This window comes from Alosa pseudoharengus, unplaced genomic scaffold (genome assembly GCF_046254945.1).
Source record: "Alosa pseudoharengus isolate Yale_2024_CS ecotype anadromous, Long Island Sound unplaced genomic scaffold, YU_APseudo_1.1 YU_APseudo_1.1_scf_24, whole genome shotgun sequence".
NCBI classification, from domain to species: domain Eukaryota; kingdom Metazoa; phylum Chordata; class Actinopteri; order Clupeiformes; family Clupeidae; genus Alosa; species Alosa pseudoharengus.
The window spans coordinates 31,867,005-31,885,354 of record NW_027468689.1 but is presented as its reverse complement, the minus strand read 5'-3'; the positions used below and the strand labels follow the sequence as shown (position 1 = coordinate 31,885,354).

General features: G+C 42.9%; 1 protein-coding gene across 4 annotated transcripts; it reads left to right on the top strand.

Annotated features, from left to right (window-relative positions):
• Window positions 1-731: 731 nt before the first annotated feature.
• rbm26 (RNA binding motif protein 26) lies at window positions 732-18,266 on the top strand. 4 transcript variants are annotated; one of them, XR_012990959.1, is made up of 24 exons: window positions 732-884; window positions 1,049-1,156; window positions 1,706-1,824; window positions 1,945-2,090; window positions 2,420-2,505; window positions 2,691-2,944; window positions 3,361-3,642; window positions 3,757-3,993; window positions 4,502-4,642; window positions 5,795-5,932; window positions 6,026-6,137; window positions 6,881-7,040; window positions 7,418-7,579; window positions 8,019-8,144; window positions 8,378-8,446; window positions 8,705-8,827; window positions 8,957-9,031; window positions 9,385-9,549; window positions 10,554-10,658; window positions 10,979-11,185; window positions 11,893-11,979; window positions 14,606-14,719; window positions 15,047-16,265; window positions 18,018-18,266. XR_012990959.1 is itself a non-coding variant. In XM_076303732.1 (23 exons), exons 2-23 carry the CDS (start codon window positions 1,098-1,100, stop codon window positions 15,131-15,133), a joined length of 3,051 nt encoding a protein of 1,016 aa, XP_076159847.1. In that variant the 5' UTR covers window positions 732-884; window positions 1,049-1,097; the 3' UTR covers window positions 15,134-16,620. The 4 variants fall into 4 exon arrangements, 2 of the variants coding, with proteins under 2 accessions (XP_076159847.1, XP_076159846.1); XR_012990960.1 differs by lacking the exon at window positions 18,018-18,266 and having other exon boundaries at window positions 15,047-15,969; window positions 16,161-16,620; XM_076303732.1 differs by lacking the exon at window positions 18,018-18,266 and having other exon boundaries at window positions 8,022-8,144; window positions 15,047-16,620.
• Window positions 18,267-18,350: the final 84 nt, after the last annotated feature.

Genomic DNA, 18,350 nt, shown 5'->3' with positions numbered 1-18,350 from the left:
TGTTTATGTTGTAGTGTGTGTTGTATGTGATGTCTTAAGCTACTGGGACCTTGCATTTCCCCTTGGGGATCAATAAAGTATCTATCTATCTATCTATCTATCTATCTATCTATCTATCTATCTATCTATCTTATGTTTCAGACTCATCTTCGACTCATCTTTCAGACTCATCTATCATCAATCTACACACAATACTCCAACACCCCACAAAAAAGCAAGTGTTTGGAGTTTTTTGTAAATTTATAAAACAATAAAAGACTGAAAAATTCCATTTACATATTCAGACCCTTCGTTATGACACTTGCGATTGAGATCTGGCGCATCCTACTTCTATCAATAGTTCACTGGACGTTACTACGAGAGGCATAGCCTACATCTAAATAAGGTCTCACAGTTGATGGTGTATGAGAATTGTCTGTAGACCTGTGAGGCAGGGTTGTGGGAAGACAAGACAATTTCTGCAGCATTGGAAGTGCATGATAGCCTCCATCATTCTCAAATGGAAAAGTTTGGAACAACCAACAGTCTTCCTAGATCTGGCCGCTCATTTTCATAAAAGTGAAAAATGTTGACTAAACACCACATCTCTCATGTTATTTGGAATTAAAGGTAGAGGGCTGTGATGACATTAATTGCCACAGAAACAGGCCTCAGACCTATTATTATTGATGCCTGGGGCCTGATTAAGTCTCGCGATATTTTGTAACGGGAGTAAACAGTCGCCATTTCTACAAAGTAAGAGGGGAATAAAACCCTGATAAAAACTGAACAGCTGAAAGAATATCAAATGACTTGCCATTAGCCCGGCAAATTAATGTCGGAAGCTTAACGCCTGTAATTACCTTGCTCTATTCTCCAGTTCAGACACTCAAGTTATTGCTGAGGTGAGGAGTAATATAGCTGCTACACTTCCAAAATAATTTAATCACGTCGCTGGGCCTCCACGCTGGGGAACACTTGCACATTGGACAGAACCTAGATATGCTAACAGCTAACGTTAGGTGACTGCCTGGCTAACGTTAATCATTTCTATAATTTGTTCCTCCAGATTGTTTCAGCCCCGAAGACCTGGAGATAATTAGTGATATATCTCTAAGATGATCATTGAAAACTTGGATGCCTTGAAGACGTGGCTCTCCAAAACGCTTGAACCCATGTAAGTAGGAAACAATCGAGCCAGCTAACGTGAACGTTTACTTGGTTAGGTGCTAACGTTGACGTGACTTGGTAAGGACAGAGCTACCTAAGAAATGTGGCTGTAATGAAAAACCTATTTTTTTCTAAATTAGAACACTTTGCTAAACCACCACGTAGTAGCCCAGGGTGACACAAATTGCCCCAGTGTGCCTGAAAGGCTAATAAACACGCTAGTTAGCCACGTAGCTTGTGGACTGGTTTGTAATCTATAGTCGGTCAGTGTTTCGTTAGTAGGCTACTACTTGATCTAATTGTCATGAAAGGTGTAATAGCTAGTCTTTGGATAGCACGCATGGTGTGAATGGTTAGCTAGAAGCATAATGCATTGCTTTAAGTAATGTATACGTGCCATGTCAAAGTGAGTATGGTCTATACCCTCTGTTTTGCACCTTCAGCTACATAACTCGGGACATGTAGTAAACAAGGCGTTCATTATTGATATGACAGATCATGCCTTTCACAGTTTTCTTTCCATTCATTCATATTTTTCTTCTTATCTACTTTGTAGATGTGATGCAGACCCATCTGCCCTTGCGAAGTATGTTGTCGCCTTGGTAAAGAAAGATAAATCGGAGAAGGAATTAAAAGCACTATGCAACGACCAGTTGGATGTATTTCTACAGAAAGGTACTTTTTGATCTACGAATAAAGCCTCAAATCATAGTTTTACCAAAGCCTTCCAACAGTGAACACATTGCTGCCCATTTTGGTTTCAGTTTTCATTCTAACTTTATGGCTGTCTTCCAGAGACCCAAACATTTGTGGATAAACTTTTTGAAGCTTTGAACTCAAAGAGTTACCTACCTCAGCCTGTCCTCGAGCAGCCTGCCTCCACGAGCCGCCCCGCCGACTCGCACCAGCGCACAGACAAGGATGAGCCAAGGAAAGAAGAGGTGAGCAGGCCCCAGGAAAGGATTGGGCAGAGGGAATTGTTTGGGGTGGTAAATGTGTGGGGTACTGTAAATTGCTTTGGGTGAAAGTGGCTACTTAATTAGTAAATGCATGTTAAAGTACACTATAATATAAGCAGTCAATTGCATGCATTTTTCAGTCATTATTTACTTTCATTGTTTTCTTAATGTTTCATACAAATAAATGCCTGATTGTGACTAGATCCCAACATGTCCAATCTCAACCTTTGCAAACTAGTTGCAGTAAAGAGGTGAAGTGAAAGAAATAGTGCAATATAAACACCCCTATTTGTGGTTGTTTGCCCAAACAGCCCAGTCGTGAGGAGGACCGAGATAAAAAGTTCTCCAGGAGGGTGAACCACAGCCCCCAGCCTAGCCGCTACAGTCGAGACAGCAGGTAAGAACTGAACCAATAATCATGGCCCTGATCACGGGATGACCCAATTAGAATGCTCATAATTGTCCAAGGTGCCCTCCTTTTCTGTGGAGCTTTCACTCCCCTTTTATTTTTCTGTTTTTACATTTTTGTGCCTGACAATCCATCTCTCATTGTCTCTATAATTCCACCCCTAAATCCAACAGAAGACTGGATGACCGCAAGAAGGATGACCGCTCCAGAAAGCGGGAGTATGAGCGGAACTTGCCAAGGCGCGACTCGTACCGGGAGCGCTACAACCGGCGACGGGGCCGTAGCCGCTCCTACAGTCGCAGCCGCAGTCGGAGCAAAGAGCGCCCCCGCGACCGTGACAGAGACCGCGAGCGGGACCGTGACCGTGAGCGAGAGCGCGACCGCACACGCAGCCGCTCACGGTCCAGGAGTCCTGGTCGCAGTAGAGGTGAGTGGACTGGCTGGGTGAATCAGCACAAAATACAATGCGTTTGCACTTTCATGATGGTGATGTGGGTTATGTTGGCATGAGAGAGAATAGATAAAGATAAAAACGTGCAGCTGGTCATGGTTGTGTAAAAATGACTACGAAATGAGTATGTTAAACGCAAGCCAGAAACACAGGTAAATTTGTGTGTTCAAAGTGCATTAATGCCACAAGTTGCCTAGACACCATTTGGATTAAAAATGAATAGAAATAATTGCATTATAAATTGCAGAATGCAAATGTAGTCAAACTGGCCTAGTTAGGCATACCAGCATAGGGGAAGCATTCAATGTGTTCCATCAGTCAGGTCTCTTACAAAAAGTTTTATATAAGTTGTCATAACCAGACGTGATGGCATCTGATTTATGTCCATTCAGAGAGGGATTCTGGGAAGAGCAAGTACGAGCACGAACGTGCTGAACGACCGGACACAGGGCCGGCCGATGGTTACTCCAACCCCCCCCTGGTTCCTGGCCCCTCCTCTTCCCACTTCCCTGTGCCTACGCTCAGCAGCACCATCACAGTCATCGCCCCTGCCCACCATGGCAACAACTCCACGGAGACCTGGTCTGACTTCCCTCCAGACCACCAGCTTGATCACGCCCCCTACGCCAGAGGAGCTCTACCCCAACAGAGGAAGCGCTGCCGGGACTATGATGGTAAGATGACAAAAGTCGGAAAAAAGTGAACAACTGCACACTCTATATACTCCAAAATCTCAATTCTAAGAGTTTTTTTTTTTTCTTTATTTCTCCATGCTTTCCCTCTTTTAGAGAAGGGCTTCTGCATGCGGGGGGACATGTGTCCCTTTGACCACGGCAGTGACCCTGTGGTGGTGGAGGATGTAAACCTTCCCAGCATCCTCCCGTTCCAGCCTCCGCCTCTCCCTGGGGTGGATGGTCCTCCCCCGCCTGGCCTGCCCCCTCCCCCACCCCTGATGACGCCTGTCAACCTCAGGCCGCCTGTACCCCCTCCGGGTACCATGCCACCCAGCCTTCCTCCTGTCGCAGGTATGAACCTCAGCGAAAAAGGAAATCATGGATTACTGCTTAAAGTTCACAGACTCTGATTAACTTAAAGTTGAAATATATTAGGGAATATAAAAGGGGAAAAAAATTCTATCTTCCTGCCACTGTTTTCAGTTAGAGTTGGCTCTGAACACTCTGAGAGTGTTATGCTCTGAATAAACGGATAATAATTTCATCAACACTCCAATTTTATGCATTTCACTCACTGTCAGTTTCCAATCCAAACTGACCAAGGATCACATCTGACACAGACACATCAAAAAGTTTTATGCACTTTTTGATGTGCCTGTGTAAAATGTGAGCAAATTCAAAAGGTGTATAATGAAAAAACATTGTTTTTAATACATAAATTTGTATGTTGTATTTGTTTGGCCCGGCTAAATTTCTTGGTTTGATAATCTGGCCCAACTGAATTTGTGATCGAATAGCCCTGCTATACATGATTGACATCTGCCATCTATATTAATGTGGTTCTGTGCTGCTCCCCCAGGTCCCCCACCCCCTCTCCCAGCACTGCAGCCGTCAGGCATGGACGCCCCTCCCAACTCGGTTACCAGCTCAGTGCCCACCATTGTTACATCAGGGGTGAGACCCCCCATCACCCAGCCCCCTCCCCCTCTCTTCACCTCTGGTAAGTCTGTTCGGACTGATTTTGTGTTTGTTTGTTACTTGCTGGTGTGTTTGTATTGTAGAAGAATGCTCTTACAATCTTCCAACGTGTAGACCAGGTTTTTTTTTTATTTTAATTTTTTTAGATATTCACATTCACAGTTGTCATGGACTATGTTTAATGAGCAATATCTCTATGATATGATGAATTATTGAAACCTAGCACTACAAACCTTCCTCAGGAAGGAATATGCAGAAAAGGAAAATGCGGTTTGCTGCACCAACAATTAGATTAGGTTGGCGTAGCCATATACTCTCTATGCAGGTGAAAAAGAGAAAGACTGACATAGAAGGTAGGGTATTTCAAGAACGAAAGCAATGTATGACCGCAGTACATGATAAAGCTATATGCCTTGTTTGCTAATATGAGTCTGACACCCTTGTTGTAGAGCCGTCCAAGACAGATTGTTGAGAAGCTCATTCTATTTCAGTTTGGCATCTGCCATCTTGAGTTTCTGTTTTCTATTTTAAATTTGTTGGCAGGATGACTCCACACTACAAAAACTGCTTATCTAATACAATCTAACCAAGTCGTATTAATCTTATATCAAGATAAAAAAATCTAGTTGGTATTGTTTTCAGTATAAAGACCTATATATACCTAGCGCTTTCTCGTAAAATCATTTGACTTAATTTAAGAAGAGTTTGATTTATTTTAAGACGTCTCACCCTGAAAACAAGCAAATTTGTCTGCCAGTGCGTTAAGCAAATTTGCCTGCCAGTGCAAGTTTTGTCTTGATAAGACTCCTTAAAATAAGTCTAAGTGTTCTTAAATTAAGTAAAAATGATCTTTCGAGAGAGCGCTAGGTAAGTCTCTTCATACCAAAAAGATTTTTTGATCTTAATATAAGATGAATAACAGTGCAGGATCATGTTATGCGCTGACTTAGCGTGTGATGTGAATTTTTTGTAATTTCACTCAGTTATACCTTTTAAAACTCCTGCGGTGTGTTTTTGTCCTTATCTCGGTGTGTGTGTGTGTGTGTGTGTGTGTGTGTGTGTGTGTGTGTGTGTGTGTGTGTGTGTGTGTGTGTGTGTGTGTGTGTGTGTGTGTGTGTGTGTGTGTGTGTGTGTGTGTGTGTGTGTGTGTGTGTGTGTGTGTGTGTGTGTATAGACTCCTTTGAAATGGATGGATACAATCCAGAGGCTCCCAGCATGAGTGGCAGTAGACCCATCTTCCGTCACCGTGTCAACCCACAGAGGTCTAACCTGATTGGCTTGACAATGGGAGGGGTGGACCTAGAGCCAAGAGGTCTGACACTGAAGCATATTCTACTTACTATAAGTTGTCATTGTGGTAGTTTGGCTGGCCCATATTTGACTTGTTGTTATTCCTGACCTACAGAGAAGATGCCCAACAGCAACAACATGCGCATTGTTTTGGAATCCGACTCCAGGAAGAGATTAGGTGGACCTCACGATGGGCCAGGACCTGTCAAGAAGCCCTGGTTAGACAAGTAAGCCTGGTGAAACACACACACACACACTGTCTGTAACCTGGATTAGATGGTCATCACTAAGGCATTTTACTCCATTAGTTCCCAAAGACTGGGTCACAGGAGATTTTATTTGGGTTGCCTTAGTCAATTTTTGTCTGTTATACCTTTCAACCAGGAAAGCTAGGGCATTTCTATTAGGAGTAGAGTTAACCACAAGAAATGCATGCTTGGCCTAACAACTACCGATAGTTATAGAAAAACAGCATGTGACAAATCACACAGAATAATCACACTATATGATGCATTGAGCCTATAACTGGCCACTATTCATTTGAATTTGATTTGAACAGGTCATAGGTTCATCTCCCATTGCACATTTGTGATGTAGAGTAAAACATCAAACATCAGTAAAACATCTGAGGTGCGTTCAAATTCGGCAAACGTTGGTAAATGTTTGTGGTGAACAATTTGTTTCTGAACAGTTAAATTTGAACGATTTGGTGTTAACATTCCATTGTAACGGAGATTGCATCGTTACCTTCATCAAGCTCACATCCAGCTCCTCAGACTGTTTGTGAGTGTTTGCAAACGTTTGCCAAAAACCGAGGCAAATAGTAACACGTTTGCAAACGTTCGCCTGGTGATTTGTTTGCAAATTTAAATGCACCTCTAAGTAAACAGGTTAGCTTCTGAGCCATCCTGTTCAAACAAGAACCTCCAATAATCCTGTCTTGCTTCACCACACACACACACACACACAGGCCAAGCTACAATAAGCCTAATCACCAGGGCTTCCATAAGAAGAATCCCTTCAGCCTGGCAAACACCAAACTGGACGTACGTGTGATCCCACCCGAGCTGAACAACATCAGCAAACTCAACGAGCACTTCAGTAAATTCGGCACCATCGTTAACCTACAGGTGAGTGTGTGCACACATTAAACTGTCTTACCTATACAAACAAAACTGTTAAATATGTATACTTTCACACATAAACTCACCCGAACACATTGTCTAGTTTAGCTGTCCACTTGGTGATCCTGTTGGTATAACAGTAGTTAGTTGAATCATGTATGTATGACACATGGAGGTTGGCATCACATGATCAGTAAACATGTGTTGTGTATCAGTGATCCAAGACTAGATGTAAAAACTGTTTTAGTACGGCACCAATCAGCTGATCCCTTGACTAGATGTATTTTATCTGTATTGCCTTTTTCATGAATAAAATAAGTCTCACTTTTCTCTCTCTCTCTTTCTCTCTGTCTGTCTTTCTCTCTGTCTGTCTGTGTATGTAGGTGGCTTACAGGAATGACTCGGAAGCGGCTCTGATCCAGTTCTCCACCTATGAGGAGGCCAAACGGGCCATGCTGAGCACTGAGGCAGTCCTCAACAACCGCTTCATCAAAGTCAACTGGCACAGAGATGACCCCCCACCAACACACACATCCCAAAATATGGTAACCATGCGCACACAGACAGATAGCTTGCAGACGAGAAGCAAGAAAAAAGAATTCCCAAAACGCTGCCATTTCTACCGTTTTGCCTTTGCTAGGAGCACCTCTCTGTTCTTTGAAATAACATACATCTGTTGTCAGAGAGAATTCTGTCATACAACGGAAGTCCTCGCTTTTTGATATTTGTCTCAAGGCATGTCTCAGCAGAAATATCTTTTATGACTGTGTGCGTGATTGAATTGGTTGGATTATTTCAATTCTGGAAACGTAGCATGGCTTTATAAGTGGGGGAGTGGGGGATGTGCGTCTAGGCACAATGAGTGGGGAGTATTTACTGCACCCCTTCTATACAAATTCCTCAGAAATGAACCTAAACCTCATTTGTGTACAGACATCTTGGAAATGTGTGTCTCCATGGTAACACCCTCCTCTCTCGCTGTAGCAGCAGGGCATCCAGCCTTCCCAGGATGTCCCAGCCACCACCCCCAAGCAGTCGATCAAGGACCGTTTGGGCCCAGTGCCCGCCTGCAACTCTGAGCTACCACAGGACCCCAACACTGCCTTGCAGGTGTGTGTCTTAGTGTGTGTGTGTGTGTCTTAGTGTGTGTGTGTGTGTGTGTGTGTGTGTGTGTTGTTTTTGACTGTATAGACTAAATAAAATAAATCCGGTCAGTGAAATCAAGCAGATTTCACCCTCTTGAAAAGCCTATTAACTTATTTCAAGAGTGGTGTAAGTGTACATGGAGCAGAAGTGTGTTCTTACATCGACTAGGTCTTAAAACATTTGTTTCCACTGTACAGAATGCATCAAAAATGTCCGTGAAGGAGAGGCTAGGGTTTCCCATGAGACCTGCAGCTCCAGGAGGAAAGGTAAGAGCAGGTTATTGTTTGTACATTGAAGGAAAACATCACATTTTCAAATGATTGCCATGCATTCAAATAACCACCAGATGGCATCATAAGTTCATGCATGCTGTGCCAGGTCATTTTTTCAAGGGATGTAATCAACAAATGATCTACAGTCATATGTATGTTGCAAGTTCCACTGATATTTATATTGTGACAAAACATATTTTGTATTTTTCTCCTAACATGTCTCTGTGCTTATGTTTTTGATGTGCTCCTTAGGTCTGCTCTCCGTCCATGGGGCTAACAAAGACAGTCTTCAACCCAGCAGCACTCAAAACGGTCAACAAGGGGGCGTCGTACATGAGCACGACCACTCCTGAGGAAGCACTGAAGAGAAAGCAGGTGAGTGGATCAGGACAATAGTGCTTGAGTTTCCTTTAGTCGTGTGTGTGAGTCAGTGTGTTGTGCACAAAGAAGGTTTAGATGTGGGAACTCTTCGTGCCCATCTTCCTCATCCTCTTTCTATCACAGGAAGCCATGAAGCTGCAGCAGGATGTGAGGAAGAAGAAGCAGGAGATTCTGGAGAAGCACATCGAGGCCCAGAAGGTGAGCGAGCGCCTCTACTTCTCTGCACACACTAACTCTGTAGGTGGCTGGGTAGTTGGTCTTTGTGGATGCCAATGACACATAGCAGGTTTGCAGAATCCTGATATTACCAACCTTAAGATTGTCATGGGCAGTCCCAGACAGTTGCAGATACTTAGCCTCTTGTTTTGATCTATCTATCTATCTATCTCGATCTCTATCTCTATCTCTATCTCTATCTCTCTCTCTGATGGACATTTAGAGGGATTCAGTGAAGGGATGTTATTGATGTTAGTGATTTGGTTGTTAGTGATTTAAGCAAAATTTGTGTGGATTTACATATCTACATATCTGACCCTGTGTGTGTGGTGCAGCTGCTGATCTCCAAGCTAGAGAAGAACAAGAGTATGAAGGCGGAGGACAAGGCCCAGATCAAATCCACGCTGACCACCCTCACTCAGAGCATCACCAAACTCCAGGAGGAAATCAAAGGCCTCGCCAGCCCCAGCATGCTTAAGTGCATCAAGAGCAAAGCCCAGGTACACAGCAGTCACCTTCCTCTAACAATACTGTAGACAGTGTTTACTACAATAGAGATTGAGAATGTGTCGTCATCATGCCATTTTCCCATTGGTGAACGCAAAGCATTTTGGGGATCCGCGGCAATCCATGCACATGTAAACCAATGTAAACGGCCAAACGTACCCACAATCTTGGTCACGTGTCTTAGCAATCTCTATACAGTACAGGTTGTTAAAGTTCAGACCTCACACTTTTATGTTACTTTGAAAGCTCAGGCACATAGTAGTCAGTAGGTGGATTTAAATTAATCCTGAAAATATATATCTTAATTTCGAAATGAAAAAACGAAAAACGTGTTATAAAAACAAATGAATTTTGAGAAAATATTAAAATTTGGCAAAAAATTGTGTATACACTCGCTTGAGGTGGTTTTTCAGGCGAGTCACATTACACATTGAAAAAGTTGTGTGGTCTAAATTATTTTTATAGTTGGTTCGAGGTGAATACATCGGTGCAAGTCTGCACCAAGAAATATATACATATTATACTTGATAACTCTGAACTATACTCTCCATGAATTGTCATACGTTGTCGCTGCCAAGTATGAAGCAGCGATATTTGTTTCCTCCCATCACATTCCCATCAGCCTTTATTTATGACTACCACGGCTTTTGGTGGATGCTATTGAAGTTAAATAGCCAAAACTCAGATGTGGGGAGAGCCATTGTCCCATTTATCTGGAATGATGTATCGCAAGAAGATAAATTCCACATTTAATCCCACATTTTTATGTATTTTTTTTTTTTTTTTACTTGTCCAGTTTTGTGCAAAGCTGGAATGGAAACCCAGCTACAGTCACTCTAAACATCTGAACAAAACATTTCATTGCTTTTAAAATACAGTATTCAGTGGCATAGATATTTCCGTACATATGTCAAAGTTACTCTCAAAGGCAGACAAGGCATGTGTTGGTAGTTTTTGTCTAAGTGGAGTCTGTATTGATATCTACTGTTGTGGACAGGCACAGAAGGAGCTTCTGGACACAGAAATGGACCTGTACAAGAAGACCCAGGCCGGAGAGGATACCGCCCAGCTGAAGATCAAATACACACAGCTCCAACTTGAGGCAATGTCCACACCACGCACACACACACACACACACACACACACACACACACACACACACACATGCATGAAAACACAGGGATTAAGGAGACTTAACTTTTGTACACTTTATAAGTGTTTATGATGATTGACATTTTTGGAATGATTAGTGGTAGCAAACAAAGGGCATAAAGGTACTTCACAATAGAAGCACTTGCTTAAATGCAGGGAGCAGGTAGATGTAGTCACAAAGAGATAATATAATCTAATATGAGAGACAAACAAAATGTGGGGTTTGATAGTGGCACTTAACATCCCTCCCTCTCTTCTCTCTCCTCCCAGGCGGCCAAGCGGGGGCTCCTGAGTACGGCGCGGGGCCGAGGGGCTCACGCACGGGGTCGTGGGGTTCTGAGGGGCAGGGGCCGTGGGATCAGGGGCAGAGGGCGTGGGGGCCAGTCAGTGCACGCAGTGGTGGACCACCGGCCCCGCTCGCTCGAGATCACTGGCTTCAGTGATGCAGACCGCGTAGACGTTCTGCCACACTTTGCAGTGAGTTAAATGATATTCATACAGATTTGTGTGTGTATGTACAGATTGGGTTGGAGGTGCAGTCCATGCAGTATTTCATCTCTAGCATGGTTATTGTTACTCTACTTTCCCCCATCTTGCTTGTCAACAACTTGCAATCACCTCAGGCAAAATATGTCCGTGTATTAGGCCTAGAGTTATGTGATCATAGTTATGCAATTTCAGGAATGCAAACTGCAAAAATGTCTGAAATGGTGACTAAAACTCATAAAAATTGATGTGATTAAGATACGGTGGCTGGTTGTTGACTGCACAGACTGCACACAGTAATTTTTTGCCATTCATTACCAGTCAAGGAAATTCAGCTTTTTGTGACTTATGAAATGCTCACACGGGCATCCACGTCAACACTTCTCTTTTCGTGACTAGCAGGCGTTGCCAAACTGAATTATGGTTCGCGGTTTAAGTTCAAATTTTCAAGTGCCAGCGCAAGCATCAGCCAATCAGATCGCCTGTATGCAAATGCAAAAGTGAAAAATTCAAGATGGCTGATAAATGGTAATGTTTATGCATATAGATTCTGTAGTATTTATTATTTTACCCTATTGCAATAGTTTGTGTCTCTCTCCGCCACTGGGGTTGATCATGTGGCCGAAGGATTTCTTGCGCATGCTTTCGTGGATAATTGTGTGTGGTTCCCTTGTGAATGCTGGTGTTTTGTTTCAAAGCAATTTGGGGAGATTGAGGATTGCCAGATGGAAGACTTGTGTCAGAATGCCATTATCACCTACAAGACCCGTGCTGAAGCAGAGCTGGTGAGTCTATCTGCTACACACACACACACACACACACACACACACACTTTTTAGTTTGATTTTAGCACTGCAATATTTCTATGATCTATGTAAGTCCTTACTTTGTCCCTAGGTCACTTAAGTCTACTTTCCAAAAGCTCTTTCCTGTCCCCAACTTGCACCTCAAAACCTCTGTTGCTGCCCCCTGGTCAAGGGCGTCTTAGTGGGGGGACAAGTGGGAATAAATTACCCGGGCCCCAAGTGGGGGGAGGGCCCCTAAGGAGTTGAATTTTATTTTCCTTAATAATAAATAATTTCCTTAATTTAAAGATCTTAATAAATGTTATTAACTAATATAGATGCAAATATTTCGGGTAAATGCATCAGTTGATTGATGTATTAAATTGTGTCCAAGCCAACATTGTTTGAGGGCAGGCACCCTCAATTAACGATTATCAGTGCTAAAACAGCATTAACACAAAATTAGAAATAACATGATGCCTGATTTATAGCCAACAACATTTCAATAGCCTACTAATTCGAAAATTATTATGAGCTAATAGCTTAACTTAGTAGACTCAATGTTATATAGGTTCATGAGGAAAGGCTGTCAAATTAGTAGCAAAGCTAACTTGTGAAATGCATCACACTCAGTTAGCTATAGATAGCTGTTCTCTCAGCCAAAAGTGTTCAATTTGTATAGATAGCTGTTCTCTCAGCCAAAAGTGTTTTCATTCATTTCATGTTCTAGCTTTTAAACATTCTTCAAATAAAACAGAAATTCAGTGAAGTCTTGGGTAATAAGATTATTTTCTGTTATACAGTACATATAAGAGTTGTTAGATTAATTCAATGTGTGATTAGATAGTAGTTAGTTGTGAACCTCATGCTTACAGCCGGTGGTTGGTTGGTTGGTTGGTTGGGGGGGGGGAGGGGGGGGCGGCATGGCCACCACTTGTGCATAGGGCCCAGAATTTGGTGCTACGCCCCTGCCCCTGGTTCTGGAATAGTCTCCACCCCCGACCCATATCGTCCTGCCCCATTATTCATTTTAAATCTAATTATGACCGCCGCGCAGCGAAGCGGCGGTCATATAGGTTTAGTCAGATTTTTTTTTTCTTTTTTTTTTTTCTTTTTCGCATGCCCAAATTTCCGTCAATGATTCCCGGGATACTGAAAGACCGGGGTACACGAAACTTAGTGGGCATGTAACCCCACATGGATAGCATGGAACCATCGTTTTTCGTTTTGATCTGTAGCCCCCCCGCTGGACTGGACCCCCCGAAAGGAGGGTAGGGCAGACACAGTTTTCTGTGAATATCTCGAAAACCGTAGGGTTTAGGAGGACCATTTTTTTTGTATGTTGATCTCAAGGGGCTATGTCAACCCATTCCATAACCACTCATTTCATGTATAGCGCCACCTAGTTAAACACAAAAAAGTGAAAATGAGGTGTTGTAATTGAAGGTATCTGTGACCTAACATAGTCAAAACTGCACGAAATTGGAAGTGTAGGATCATTATGACACCCTCTGTATGCACGCCAAGTTTTGTGGAATTCCGTTCATGGGGGGCCACACAATAAATTAATTTATGTTACTATACACCAACTGGCCTGTAGGTGGCCGGAGACAGTTTTCTGTGAATATCTCGAGAACCGTAGGGCCTAGGAGGTCCACCTTTTTTATGTATGTTGGTCTTAAGGGGGCATGTCAACCCATCCCATTACCACTTATTTCATGTATAGCGCCACCTAGTGAAAAATTAAAAAGCAAAAAATTAGGTGTTTTCATCACAATATCTCTGGCTGACAAGGTCAAAACTGCACGAAATTAAAAGTGTAGGATCATTATGACACCCTCCGAATGCATGCCAAGTTTGTGTACTTTCATTCATGGGCGGCCTTACAATAAAATAATGTATGTGTACATTTAGTGACGTACACCAACAAGGATTCCCGGGACACTGAAAGACCGGGGTACACAAAACTTGGTGAGCATGTACCCCCACATGGATAGCATGGAAACGTAATTTTTCGTTTTGATCTGTAGCCCCCCCGCTAGACTGGACCCCCCGAAAGGAGGGTAGGGCAGACACAGTTCTCTGTGAATATCTTGAGAACTGTAGGGCCTAGGATGACCATTTTTTTCCGTATGTTTGCCTCCAGGGGTCATGTTAACCCATTTCTTGTGCACACATGTGCACAAACAGATACACACACACACACATACATTCACAGTAATCATACGTATGTCACATACTCACACAGTTGTCTAGCAGATACCAGTGAGAATTGAGTGTGGATAATGCAATTTAGTGAGACAGTTAGAATCATATAGGCCTTTCAGCATGATTTCTTTTTGTGGAAAAAATGTGCTGGACTGGGAGGCGGTCATATTTTGTACCGCTCTGCGGTACATCTAGTTTAAACAACATTTTCCACTAGCTTTTATTTGTTTAGGGCATTCTTAATTTATTTGATCTGAAATTAATTCTTAATTTATTTGATCTGAAACACATCCCTGTTATGTTAAATGTGCTATAAAGATAAACTGACTTACTATACAGTATAACTGCATGAGCATAATTTGTCTTTGTCTTCCTCTTTGTCTCTCTGTCTCACTCTCTTCCTCTCTCTCTCTCCCAGGCGGCGCTGCATGGTGTGAGGTTCAATAACCAACTGCTGCGCCTGTCGTGGCACAAGCCGCCTGTGCCGCTCACCACCAGTGACCCTGAGGAGGCCGAACCAGAGGAGGAGGAGGTGAGCTCTCATGCCCGTCTCACGTCCAGCTCCTCTGTGATTGGTTCCGTCATTGTGCTTTAACTGAGGGGTCATGCTTCCTTATGGTAGACAGAGAAGTGACGCTCTTCTCTTATGGGCCTAGATATAGACCCTATGTATCTGCCTTTCACAGGTGTCTTGTGAGAATGTCATTGGTTGGATTGACCTTGTTAGGTTTCTCACTGGTTGACCAGTAACAGTAATTAGCAGGCGACAGATCAGGTATTCTCGCCAGCCCTTAGCATGCTGCTGGTCACTGGGTTGCACCAAAGTGAGTCATCTGGTGCTCTACTTTGTGATTGCCAGTTCCAGGAGGACTCGCTGGCGGATGACGTGCTGTTGCAGGACGACGACGAGGATGACGATCATGAATCTCGCCCATGGCGGAGATGAGGAGGAGGAGGAGGAGCAGGAACAGGAGGAGTAGGAAGGCCTGGCAACAAGCTGCATTGAGCTGACATTGTTTTTAATAGTCTACTCACATTTCCTTTGCTGTTATTAACTCCGTAGACCAGACAGACGTGTGCTACAGAGGTGAATTTGGAAGGGGTGGGGGGAGAAGTGGCTGGCGGTAGAACTTTGTGTGTGAAATTTGACTCATGTATATACCACAATGTTACTTTTTTTAAGCTGTAAAAAAAGTTTCTTTGGTGTGAAGGCTTGCTTGTTTGAAAGGATGCATTTTTTATTATTATTATTTTTATTTTTTTTTAATGAATGACTGGATTATTTGGGTACATTATGACTGTGACTGGGTGGACTGCCGACTGGTTTTTGTTAAAGCGTTTGCTAGACGTCCTGTGATGGAAGGAGGTGCTTTAACATAGTTTAGCAATTAAGAGCCTCATAGTACAGCTTTGTTGCATTTGATGTACATATTTTATGTCTTAAATTTTAATGATTTGTATGACTATGCTCTTGTACACTTCTGGATTCTTGGCTTTCATTTTGAAATGTAAAAAAGAGAAAATAAAGAATTGAAATGGTCTGAAAAAATCAGCTGTCAAAAAAGATAAAAAAAGAAAAGAAAAGAAAAAAAAACATTTGGAAATCACCTATGCCTTAAATGGCCAAAAAAGATGAGAAAAAAAAGAAAAGATGGAAAAGCTGAAAAAAATAAAGACCATTTCAACCCCCCCACCCCCAATTCTCACAAAAAAGCAATATTCCAAGATAAACTTCCACATATTGTGGAATCCTACTTTCCATATTCCTTTTCATCCCACCTGGTGAGTAGTCTGGTAAATTCGAGGCATGACCTAAGGTAAGAGGCACCTGCGGTAATAGCTGAGCCGCTTTACTGCATGGATGTCTTTCACTTTTTTGGTCTTAATTTAATGTACTATTCCATACATTGGTTCTAGTTATGCAGATGACCACATACACTCTTGTTTTTGTCCTTTGCTCTATTCCTCTCCAGACAACTCTTATGGGGATGGTGCTGCTTTACCCGTAAACTGGAAGACTTCTCCGACAACCCAGATGGACTGTTTGCTGTTTATGAACTGTCTTTGTATACTCCACTGTCATGAATGAAATTGTACAGTATTTTTTATAAACATTTACCTCTTGAAATAACAATAATAGTCTATTATCAAAATGTGTGTGATTTAGTCTGAAACTATGGCTACAAATAGTGTTTGGCTGCAGTATCTTGGGGCAAGTCTTACCAAAGTTTGCTGCTTTCATTATTTAGATGTAGCCCTGCTGATGGGGTCAGTTTTAGATGATTGAGAGACATGTCCACCTCAGCCAGTACATCCCCCTCCCACACGCACACACAGAGTGGCCCATCACGTCACACTTCCATAGCACAGAAACTGATAACCCAATCAGTTTCATGTCTGGCCACAGTTACACACATGACCTCCTCCCCCTGCTCACCTGGGTTCCTGCCACACACCTCTAGCTAATTGTAACAAATTCGATTTGGCATTTCTCCAGGAACCCCCACCACCTCCATCTACCCCCCCCCCCCCCCCCATATGCGCCTTCACTCTGCCATTAGCCATGACTTGCACACCACAGCAGCTCGGCCCAGTTGGGGGTTGTTTAAATAGGCCACCCCTGGGCCCAGAGCTTGGACCTCTGTCTCTCACTCACGCACCCTCCCATCCGGCAGCTTCGGCCTGACCTTTCCAGTCTGTGGTCATTTTAATTTACCTCTTGTGAATTTATTCCAACATTGGTGTAGGGTAAGAATGTCTGTGGTGCTCTATGTGGTCAGTATCCACCACCCCACCCCCATACCGAACTCCTCAGTCAGCTTGTCTCCCTGCCATCATGCAGGCTAACAAGTTCATGCCACCATTTGTGAAGGCTAACAAATTTGCATCCAAAAGCTTCCACTAATGAATTTAATACGGTCATGGCCACTTGAAAATACCCTTTTCTTTATAATTTGTGTCGACATGACAAATGGCTCATTATTTTTTCCCCCAAACAGATCATCACCAGGCTAGCTGACCAAAAAAATTGAGATGGCCAAAACTTTTCTCTGCTGTCAAGCTAAAGGCCTATTTTTCTTTTTAATGTGCAACCTCTAATGTAGTTTCCCCCCACAGGGGAGAGAAAACATGTTTATGTGGCACGTGCTGTTACAGAATATTAATCCATATTCATGAATGAGCCTTTCGTGTGGCCTGCATCTCAGAAATGTTGCATATTGATAATTTTTTTTCCCCTTTTCACAAAACCCGTTTTTCGCAAAACAGACTTTCCCGCTGGTTGTAATTCTTTGTAGCTCTTGAGGAAGGAACTCTTTGTTTACGAGACCTCCTATTTCTTGTATGTGTGTGTGAGAGAATGTGTGTGTATATGTGTTGAGAACTAACCTCCCCCACCCCTTGCCCACCCTCCCTGGCAGTTCTTAGCTTGTTAATATTTCATGCGATCATGATCCTCCATAAGCAAATTTTTGCTCCCCAGAAAGTTCAGGCGAAACATGATTAATTTAGTGTTTATCTCCAATGTCCTCTTAAACACCGCGTCCCGTTGGCCTCTGCATAGATCTCAGCATGAGACTTAATCGCTGGTCCTAAATCATCACGAGGGGCCAGAAGAGTCCTCTGTCATTTTTTATTATTGTATCTCACTTGGATTAAAGTATGCGGTGGAGAAGATTTGTGGCTGGATAAAGTAATTTTAATTTGACGATTGCTAGTTCAAAGGATGATGCTACAAAATAATAGCCTAATTAAAACATTATACTGTTCTAATCAGTAGCAAACAGTAAGTGAAATACTCAATACTTAATCGTCTTCTCTGCTTTGTCCAGTGCTGTTGGTGGGGCCATGGGTGTATGGACCTTGTGGTGGCCCTTGCATGCAAACTACTGTCCTCCAATGAACCACAAATCCCAGGAACCCTGGCGTCTAGGTGAAATGAGAGCCATAAATCAGAGAGGCTGCTGGGAATTGGCGTGATGCGGAGGGCCATAGATTAAGGGCCACACAGCTGAAATGACCCACAATTCCACACTGTCACACCTTTCCCCTCACAGACAAATCTTCATCTGTAGCAAAGTTAAGAGGAATTCTTGCTCTTTTGTGTCTCTGTCTTCCCCCATACTCACCCTCTCATACTCTCTTCATCTTATTTTGTCAGTATG

Excerpts from the sequence above, each read along its gene's own strand:
- rbm26 (XM_076303731.1), top strand. The coding sequence starts at position 1,098 with ATGATCATTGAAAACTTGGATGCCTTGAAGACGTGGCTCTCCAAAACG. Across the intron at positions 8,145-8,377 it reads ACCCCAACACTGCCTTGCAG|AATGCATCAAAAATGTCCGT; the intron begins GTGTGTGTCTTA and ends TCCACTGTACAG. Across the intron at positions 10,659-10,978 it reads ACACACAGCTCCAACTTGAG|GCGGCCAAGCGGGGGCTCCT; the intron begins GCAATGTCCACA and ends CTCTCCTCCCAG.